Source organism: Aulonocara stuartgranti (assembly GCF_965226115.1).
Source record: "Aulonocara stuartgranti genome assembly, chromosome: 9".
Classification (NCBI taxonomy): Eukaryota; Metazoa; Chordata; class Actinopteri; order Cichliformes; family Cichlidae; genus Aulonocara; species Aulonocara stuartgranti.
In genome coordinates this window covers 34,248,084-34,258,576 of record NC_138960.1, presented here as the reverse complement: position 1 = coordinate 34,258,576, position 10,493 = coordinate 34,248,084, and the positions used below count along the sequence as shown (strand labels likewise).

At 41.5% G+C, this 10,493-nt stretch overlaps 1 protein-coding gene across 1 annotated transcript; it reads right to left on the bottom strand.

The window, feature by feature from the left end:
* Nucleotides 1-416: 416 nt before the first annotated feature.
* On the bottom strand, nt 417-9,990 carry LOC309714143 (uncharacterized protein). The gene is made up of 4 exons (XM_082546360.1): nt 9,770-9,990; nt 6,686-6,783; nt 4,659-5,858; nt 417-1,047 (listed from the first exon to the last, which is right to left on the bottom strand). The coding sequence occupies exons 1-4, from the start codon at nt 9,807-9,809 to the stop codon at nt 685-687; spliced, it is 1,701 nt and encodes a 566-aa protein (XP_082402486.1). The 5' UTR covers nt 9,810-9,990; the 3' UTR covers nt 417-684.
* Nucleotides 9,991-10,493: the final 503 nt, after the last annotated feature.

Sequence of the window (10,493 nt, the reverse complement as noted above, 5' to 3'; positions counted from 1 at the left end):
CCTTTCAGCGGCAGGCAGCAGCAAACAGGTCATCCAAAGGACTTTAAGCACAGGCAGTTTATCATTAACTCGTCTTTCTTGTATAACTGTGCTCTGACTAAAGAACTGTGTGTTGACAAGATTGTTAGTTAATCATTTACAAGTTAATATTGTCTGTATGGACAGCAATTTCCCCCCCAAAAAAGTGCACACGTAAAACTGTGGTTTTAAGCCACAGGTGTCAAACTCTGGCCCGCAGCCTAATTACATTTGGCCCGCGAAGCCATACCAAATTACTATTAGAGCTGGCCTACTGGTATTATACAGCTAATATATATATTGTTTAGTATTAAGGTTTGCTTGTTCCATATTCAGTTTTTCAGAAAAATGTGTTTGAGTCCAAAAGATTCATTCTTTTATCTGGAGGAATAAATATATTTCAATAAATATTAACGTTAGCCCGTGACTTTGTTCCAGTTTTGAATTTTGGCCCACTGTGTATTTGAGTTTGACACCCCTGTTTTAAGCAATGCAGTTGAAAAATTTGGGTGCGCCTAAGACAAGGTGCCACCAGTGCAATCGTGGCAAAAAAATGAGTCTAAAGCCCTGTGAAGTTTATTATTGCTGCACGCGGTGAAACAGTGCATTAGTGATTATGAAACTCTTCCCACGCTGTGATTACTGGTGTCTTCAGCACAGCTGTGTTCACGATGTGTACGATGACGTGAGTACGAGAAGCTTTTCTTCCAGTGTCTGGATATGAATGCTTTCCTCAACGTGGGCTAGTTTATGTTGTCGCAGGCCTTTGGCAAACGTGAATGACGTCCCACACTGGTCACAGACGTGCTTTTTAGTCCTGTGGAGGAGTTCGTGGCGTTTTAATGCACTCGGTGTGGGAAAGCCTCTGCCACATTCTTTGCAGTAGTTCAGTTTGTGCCCAGTGTGCATACGCTGGTGTCTCTGTAGGGTTCTTTGGCTGCTGAAGGATTTTCCACACTGGTCACACTGGTACGGTTTAACGATGGTGTAGTGCTGACAGGGCTCAGCACTGGGTCCACCGTCACTGCTCTGTGTGTGAGACAAAGACTGTGTAAGTCTGGGAATTAATAAAGATCACTTCTGCCACAAGACACCCACTGATATTTGTTTGAGTGTTTTTATGTGACTGATAGATGTACTTGGACATGTCACCAGAACCAATACTTATGATACTATTGGATCCCAAAATTCTGAAAATGTGATGGTATTGTTTCTGGATGTTCAGAACTGAAGGGGGCAGTATAGCGCTACAAGTGTTCTTCTGTCCTACATGCCAAAGGAAAAAGGAAGTCCAACACCACAGGAAAAACTACAAATAGCACAAAAAACTACATGTGGAAAATGGTGACTAGTGCTGCTGCCTTAAACTCTCTTTCAAATCAGAGTCAACTGTGAAAGTTTGTTTCCAAGGGTGACAAGGGGATGATAATCAATTCAGAAAATATAATATACAAATTGGAGATGGCACGATGCCACTTTTTTATGTCCGATACCGATATCATAAATTTGGATATCTGCCGATACCGATATAGTATTTTTATATATATATATAGTACAGTTCATTTTATAATTAACAGAACAATATCTTGCTTGTATGAGTTTATACTCAAGTTTTAAAAAAACAAAACACTTACCGTGTACGGAAGAGGACTCCCTTACTACATTTATTTATATTATCTGTATAGCACTTTAGAGCACACTTTTCACTTTATTAAAAGCACCTTATCAAGTACTTTATTTAGCATTGCACTTTAAGCATGGATTTGCACAGTAAAACATTTGCACACAAGAAGTTTAATTATTTATTGAATATTTATTGAGAATTTTAAAACGAGTTTGTAGCCTTGTTTCAGATATTGCACAGCTGCTCCTCATCAAGCAATGTGGTGGTTGTCTGTGAGGAAAAAAGAATGATGATTAAGATTGTGATTAAGGTTTACCAGTAAGGAAAACTAATGCAAATGTGTGTGGGGGAAATCTAAGAATAAAAGTGGTGCAAAAAAGTGTTTGTAAGATAATGATTACTCACCTTTCTTGCTTGTGTCCTCTTCAAGATGTTTGGGCAAATGTTTCCCGGGGGTCCAGACACCATTTAAAGGTTCCGGGAGAGATCACGGGTTAAGAGAGTGTGGTGAATCTTTTTGTGCTTGGGTTTTGGGGTTTTTATAATATTGGGTTTGGTGCATAGCTGGACTGGCCATCGGGCATACCGGGCATTTGCCTGGTGGGCAGATGGTGATTTTTCGTTTTTATGGGCCGATGGGTTTTGTTTTGGGTTTTTTTTCCGTTTTTTCCCATGACGGTATAAACACTGAAAGGTGGTGGATTGGCCAGATGCTGGGAGATGTGTAAAAATAACTCAGTTGTTTGGTGGTGGCTATTGCGGAGCTTCCACAGATTCAATAACATTAGCAAGTGGTGGAGGCCAGCAGGTGCAACACGCTGGCAGGTGGATGACGGAAAGACAGGAGGAGCAGAGACCCGAGGCGGTGAACTGAACTTCAAGTAAGAAGTTATGACCTGCAGTCTATCTGGTCAGATATAAACCAAGTTTAGGTGGAGTTTATTTTCGTTGTGCTGACTTTTTACAGTCAGTTACAATAACTCATACTGCGTACTAGCTAGCATGACAGAGTTTATATACTGCTGGGCGGGTGCTATGATGTTACAGATGTTGAACTTGTTTTATCTTATTTTATTTATAAGGTTTAGTTATTAGAGTTTCCAACCGTCCCGTAAAAAACGTAATCGTCTCGTATTCAGAGAAAATATTACGCGTTTCTTATTGAGGTGAAAAGGAACATTTTGTCCCGGACTTCAGCTACAATGAAAAAGACACAAAGCTGGAGTTATTCTGTGTCTTTGCTGCACAGCTGCCTCTTCTCCTCTCATTCTCTCCCCTCCCTCTCCTGTTTCTACTTCAATCGTGAAACTGATCAATGATCAGCTGATCGGCTTTTCTCTCTTGTTTGTTTATCGCCCACTTTGTGCCAGAACGGGGAAACCAGCGGATGTCGCGCTAAACAACAGCAGCACGTTTAAGCTTGATCAGCTGTTGTTAGAATTTATTTAATATTAATTTCTAGTATCAGCTGATGTTTGCTGGAGCCACAGCTGTAAAGCTGCTGGTCAGGATGGTTTGGATATGTGGTGAGAGGGAAACATGAAGATGAAACCAGGAGATGTCCTTACTGGATCATGGGGCAGACTGACAGCCTCGCTTCTGTCAGTCTGCCCCAGGGCAGCTGTGGCTACAACTGTAGCTGCTTCCACCAGTGCGTGAATGTGAAAGTGAATGAATAGTGGAATTGTAAAGCGCTTTGAGGGTCTTGAAAAGCGCTATATAAATGCAATCCATTATTATTTTAACTATTATTATTATTATTATTACCTGCCCCCCAACAAAACTTTGCTAGACCCGCCCCTGCACAGTTGCCAGCTGTCAGCTACATGGAAAAGGATCCTGGTGTAGAAACTAATAAATTCTAACAACAGCTTATCAAGCTTAAACGTGCTGCTGTTATTCAGCCACTGGTTTCCTCTTTCTGGCACAAAGTGGGCCAAAAAAGCAAACAAAGAAGAGAAACGGACTCGCGACAGAAAAGCTGATCAGCTGATCATTAATCAGTTTCATGATTGAAGTAGCAACAGGAGAGGGAGGGGGAGAGAAGAAGAGGCAGTCGCTCCATATATCGGTTGTTAAGCTTAACGTACTTTACAAACATTCAGAGATGAACTTACAACTTTCTCGGAGATGAAATGCCTTGTAGCGAGGCTCCAAATGCTCCACCAGACCACCAAAAGGTCTCACATGCCACAGCCGCTCTATCACATAACGCATGCTGCTCCGACGTGCTACGGTTATGAGCTGACTTACGCTATGTTGCAAGTTTTGTGAAGTGCTTTTGTGATATTTAATGGATGAGATTACAATTTTAGTAATTTAGTAATTCAGTAATTTAGATCAGTATCGGACCGATACCAATATGTAATATCCGACCGGTCCATCTCTAGTACAAACTATGTTACTATGATTTTCAGCAAAACACCTAAAACTCCAGCATCAATATCTGTTCAAAGATTAAAGCTGAGTAAATTTCAGTTCACAGTAATAACGATGCTGAAGTGCACACCACCATTGTGTTTGAGGCAGCTGGTATTACTGTTGACATCAACTTTGTTTCAAAGTCTAAAACACGGTAAATGCTTATACTAATGTAATGTAACTTTGGTGGTACTTTAGGAGCCATATATTTTATGAGGTGGTACTCATTCTGAAAAGTTTTAGAACCACTGGCCTAGCCCATCTTTATGTAGGGTAATAATTATTTTTTTTATATCCTCAGAGAATACTTTCCTATGATGTGGCATGTTAAACTTCCAGTGACCAGTATGAGAGAGTATGAAAGCAATAACATGAAATTCAAACACCTGTTTTCAATTGCACCTGATACCTTTTAAAGCTAATGTGTCACATGACACCAGGGAGGGAAAAGGGTAATTGGGCACAATTTGGACATTTTCACTTAGAGGTGTACTCACATTATTTAGGCAATAATGGCTGTGTTCTGAGTTATTTAGATCTAATTACTTTCTTGTTTTGAACATTCCCAAATTGAAACTGCACTAACTAAACTTACCTTACACTGACTGCACTTGAACGGCCTCTCCCTGGTGTGGATCTGTTGGTGTCGTTTTAGGACATCCGAAGACTTAAACGTCTTTTCACACTGGTCACACTTGTATGGTCTCTCCCCAGTGTGGTTTCTCTGGTGGACTCTCAGATCACTAATGCGTCTGTAGGCTTTCCCACACTCGTCACAGCGGTGTGGTCTATCTCCAGTATGGGTAATTTCGTGGGCTTTTAAGTGGGAGTACTGCACAAACGGTTTCCCACACTGCTCACAGCAGTACACGTCCTCCCCGGTGTGCATGCGTTGGTGTGTTCTTAGGGTCTTTTGCAGGCTGAAAGCTTTTCCACAGAAGTCACAGTTATATGGTTTACTTCCAGAGTGGGTGCGCTGATGGGTAACCAGGTTCCCCTTACAAGTGAAATCCTTCCCACACTGATCACACCTGTAGGGTTTAAGTCCGCTGTGAGTGAGCTGATGTGTCTTTAAGTTGTCCATTCGAGTAAAAGACTTCCCACACAAGTCACAGCTGAACAGCTTAACTCCAGTGTGGATCAGCTGATGAGTTTTTAAGTGATCCAACCGGATAAAAGACTTTCCACACAGGTCACATCTGAAGAGTTTGATTCCAGTGTGGATCAGTTTATGAGCTTTTAACTCGCCCATCCGGGTAAAGGCCTTCCCACACGCATCACAGCTGAATGCTTTAACCCCCGTGTGGATGAGATGGTGTCTTTTTAGCTCCCCCATGAATTTAAAAGCCTTTCCACACTGATCACAGCTGAATGGCCTAACTTCTGTGTGGATGTATTTGTGGGTCCTGAGATGTTTTGTGGTGGGAAAATTCTTCCCACACTCATCACACTTGTATGGTTTCAGCCCACTGTGGAGAAGTCGATGTGCTTTTAAGTTGTCCATTCGATAAAAAGACTTGTCACACAGGTCGCAGCTGAACAGTTTAATACCCGTGTGGATCACCTGATGTGCTTTTAACTGACCCATTCGAGTGAAAGACTTTCCACACTGCTCACATATGAACTGCTTAACTCCCGTGTGGATCAGCTGATGTGTTTTAAAATGCCCGATCCGAGCAAAGGTTTTTCCACACACGTCACATCTGTGAGATTTATCTCCACTTCCTGTTGCTGTGAAGGACTTGTCAGCTTCCTGATAGGAGTCAGGTTTTGACCCATCTTCATCTTTTTCCTCCTGCAGTAAACAAAAACAAAAAGCAGGCAGTAAGTGAAATGCAGAGATGGAGCAAACTTACACTACAAAGTCTTTAAGTTACTGAAGTTTAAATAAATTCAAGAATCTGCTGTTGTGTTAGGAGTTCTCAGATAAATAAACAGATCAGATGTCGAAGGGGAAAAAATCCTGCTCATATCGACACTGACAGGGACTGGGTAATGTGCTAAGAATGAAAGGATGCCACATCATTTGATAGAAATAAAAATGATCAACCTACAAAGGACTAAATTCAAAGACACCCTGGAAATCAAAGTGAAACAATGATGTGGAAGGCTGGTCCATTTTGCTGACAATGCAGAATGGTACTCAGCAGTTGGTACGGACCACACGTGCTTGTATGCATGGTTGACAGTGTCGGGGCAGGCTCCTAATGAGATAATGGACGGTGTCCCGGGGGAACTCCTGCAAGATCTAGCCCATGGCATCAGCGCCTGCACAGTCTGAGGTGCAACATAAACGAAACATAACGTCCCAGATGTGCTCTGTTGGAGCCAGTCAGTCGTATCAATTCCTTCATCCTCCAGGAAATGCCTGCATGCTCTCACCACCTAAGGCCGGGCACTGACGTTCACCAGGAGGAACACACTGGGTCCTGGGTTGAATAAGATTATTAGAAACCCTGCCACAGACTGGCGACCTGTCCAAGGTGAACCGTTTGTCTGCAGGTATTAAACCATTTTTATTCAGATTTGTTTTCCTTTATTGAATTTTGATTTGAGGATATGTTTTAAAGGGCAAGAGCAGACAGTTCAAACAATAAAATGTTACTGTGAAACTTTTCTTACCTCCTCCTCTTCTTCCATTCCTCCTCTGTCAGACTCCTCTTCTTCTTCTCTATCGGATTCCTCCTCTTCTTCTTCTCCTCTGTCAGACTCGTCTTTTCCTGAGATCAAACAGATCTTTATTAGGCTACCCTTGATTTTCACTTCTAACCAAACAGGAGACTGAAACCCGATTTAAAGCCAACAATCAGTTTGAACTCAGTTTAATTCAGTTACGACTCATTCAAATGAACCCAAACAGGTTTGATCATGAAGTTAAAAGTCAGGAAAAGAGTGAGTGCAGACCGCTAACATCAAAAAATAAAATCTGAACTAATAGCAGGCACTGAACGAGATAGGTTAAATATAAAGTAGAAGTTAGAGGGGACATGTTCTCAGCTCGATTAATGTTATTTCACTTTATCAGCATGACGTAGATCAGCTTATCTGCTAATTGGAAGGTTGTTGGTTCAATCCCTGGCTTTTTCGAACCAACAACCTTTGGCAAAATACTGAATCCCAAGTTGCTCCTCATGCTTCCAGTGTTTGTATTAATGTGTGAGACATGTTGTTGAAAGTGCTTTGAATACTCAGATTACATATTTCTGATCTATTTAAGAACCAGTCCTAAGTTATAGTAACTAATAACTTTATGAACTTAAGGAATATGTCAATTTTGCTTCTGAATGAAAAAGAAATTCTGCTTTTAGTTTTACTTGATTTAGTTCTGAAACACTGGGAGACGTCTGAGTCACCAGTTAGCATCCGACATGCATTTCATACATCCTGAATCGGGGCTGGACTGGTATCGTAGCACACTAGCCTTTGACCAGTGGGCTGACACACTCGTGGGCCGATTGGTGGATGTTATTTTTTTTTCTTTGTCATAATCATACACGCTACAGTCTGGCCTGAAAGCCTGCTGTGCATCGGCCCTACAAGCACCGACAGTAGCCTATTGATTCCTTTTTGATTACTGACACTGGATTGCCCAATCAAATTTCTGAACGTGACCGGTCACCCTACCTTCCCTGTAGAGCGGTGCACCTTGTAGAACAGAGACTAGTGTTGAAGAAGTGTTTGATACAGATGGACAAAGAAAAAAAAAAAGATGGAGCTGAAAAGCTAAGAGAGAAAATGAAACTAAATGAAGTAAAAGCATCAAATTAACCGACATGTTTGCAGCTGCACCGTCAACAGCAGTACCAACAACAAACAAAAGCCCTCACATTCACAAGAGGCTGCTGTAGCAAGCATTAGCCATGAACCATGCACCAACCTGATTAAAACTTTAACTCTATATCAATAATCAAATAAAATGAAACATGTGTATGCACAATACACATACACACAAAAATACATATTAGTGATGATGGTGGGCCTCCAGAGACCAGTCCAGCCCTGTCCTGATGAAATATGAAAAACCTCCAAAAAATTCATAAATGTTACCCAAAGACGGTGTGAATCAGTAGAGACTGTTTTAGGGGTAAGAAAAAAAAAGGGAATATTATCACCAAAAAAAAGGCATAACACAACATGTCCAGGCACTAAGGCATTGTTTGGAAGAGTAAAGCAAGGCCTGGATTTCCCTGGGATAATGACATTAAACAGATACCAACATCTTCTTCAGTGATACAAAGATGCCAACAGAGCCATTATGGCTTCACCACCACAGGTGTACAACACCAAGGACGGGCATTTTCTGAAGTCTGTGCAGGAAATGGTGAGGGCGTGACCCCAGACACACACAGCTCTCCAACAGGCTGATGAACCATTTTTCTAACCATAACAGTGCAGATCTGTAAGAACTCACACATTAAAACAGAACACATACACTGACGCCACAGTACTTTCAAAAAGCATCACTGATGAAAGACAACAACTGTAGATGGACTCAGTGACCCCGACTATAAAAACTATGAGAAGCCTGAGTCTTTATGAAGATTAGGGAAACTGGTGGCCTTAAATCCAGTGTGGCTTGGTTTGCATTTCACTGAAACACTGGAGAAGAATTTAATGTCTGTATTCTTCATCGGCTGAAATTCACTCAGGATATCACAATCATGACCACCTAAGTGAAACACTTGCTGATTGGGATTATGCAGGAGTTTCAAAAGCTATGGAGACGTACCAGGCTGTTAACTGTGTGTAATTTACCTTACTGCCAGGTGTGAGGTGTATATGTTTGTGACTAAATGATCAGTTTCTGAATGTGTGAGTTCATCAAAGGGAATATATATATATATATATATATATATATATACACATATAAAACAATGTAGCTTGCCATAACCTGTGTGTGAATGGGTAGTTTAGATAAATCTAAGCTACGAATCCTTGAGGCCGAGTCCATAACATGCAACTGTTTCAATTAGATTGATTGTCATTTTAACTGACTTTTATTTTTATTTTATTTTTTATTTTATTTGTATTCTTTCACTTATTGTTGCATGTGTGTTGTTGCTGCCTGTGTTTGAGTAATTTCTGTAACTGTGAGACATCTGCTGCTGCCTATCTTGGCCAGGTCTCCCTTGAAAAAGAGGTTTTTAATCTCAATGGGATCTTCCTGGTTAAATAAAGGTTAATAAATAAATAATGACTGAATGTAGTGTAAAGCGCTTTGGGGTCCTTAGGGACTAAGTAAAGCGCTATACAAATACAGGCCATTTACCATTACCATATATTACTGAACAGATCGATACATCTTACATAATCTGATTGTTACAATTACAAACTAAATCTTGTAAACAGTGTAACACACACACACACACACCTTTGTCCTGCAGCAGTGAGCTGGGTATGTCAGTGATGTGTTTGTTTGGATGTGAGCAGCAGCTCTGATGCCTCTCTGAGGTGATCAGTGTGAGAGTTGCACGACTGCTGGAAACAGGTTATCACAGTAACTCAGTCCAGCGGTCAGCAATGACCTTCAGCCTCTGCTAACAGGCTAAGCTAAGTCCAGCCACAAAACAGCTGCTGTGCTTCGGCTGCTCGTTTCCTCTTAGTCGGGTCAAACTGTCAGGAGGCACCGAGGAAAGAAGCACCGCGAAAGAGATAAGGAGCCGAACTGAAGCCACACCGGATCCAGACTAACGTCAGCTCGGTTACCTTTAGAAGACCCCAGACCATAAACCGAGACCAGCTCCATGATGAAGCTCCAGCACTTTCCCCGGTGTTCAGATCAGACCCGCCGGGATGAAGTGTGTCTCAAAGCGGCGGAGACGAGCGGGCAGACTGCGTGTGTGCTTGAAGGGCCTGCAGTCTATGGCGGACACACAGCTGCAGGAATCTCGGACACTTTCCAGGATCCTTCAGCCTAACAGGAAGTCACAGAAACACTCACATCCGGTTACAGCTGATTCCAGTACTGAGCACAATTCAGCCAGTACAGTAGGCAGCCTCTACCTGTCCGAAGGTTCAAGACATAAATCAAACGAGCTGACGGTGAAAAATATAATAACTTTATTTATTTATGATAGCGGGTTATGACTACTTCATATATATACACTTTTATATATATATACATATTAAAAACGAGGAAAAAAACTGTCAAAGTTTTCGAGATTAAATTTGGAAGGATAAAGCCAGAGACTGGGCTCGCCTTACCTTTTCATAATTGTATAGTGGTGTTTATGGCCAGCGAATAAACGAATGAATGAATGAATGAATGAATAAGGGGCTGGGGCAGGAGGTGGAGGTAAAATTCCGAAGAAAACCTCGAAATTTTCCATAAGGTGAAAAGTGACGCTACTTCACTTTATGTTGCGTTTGAATGAAATCGATCCCACACATGTAATAGCATGCATGCAGTTATAACTGTGCTCTCATGCAG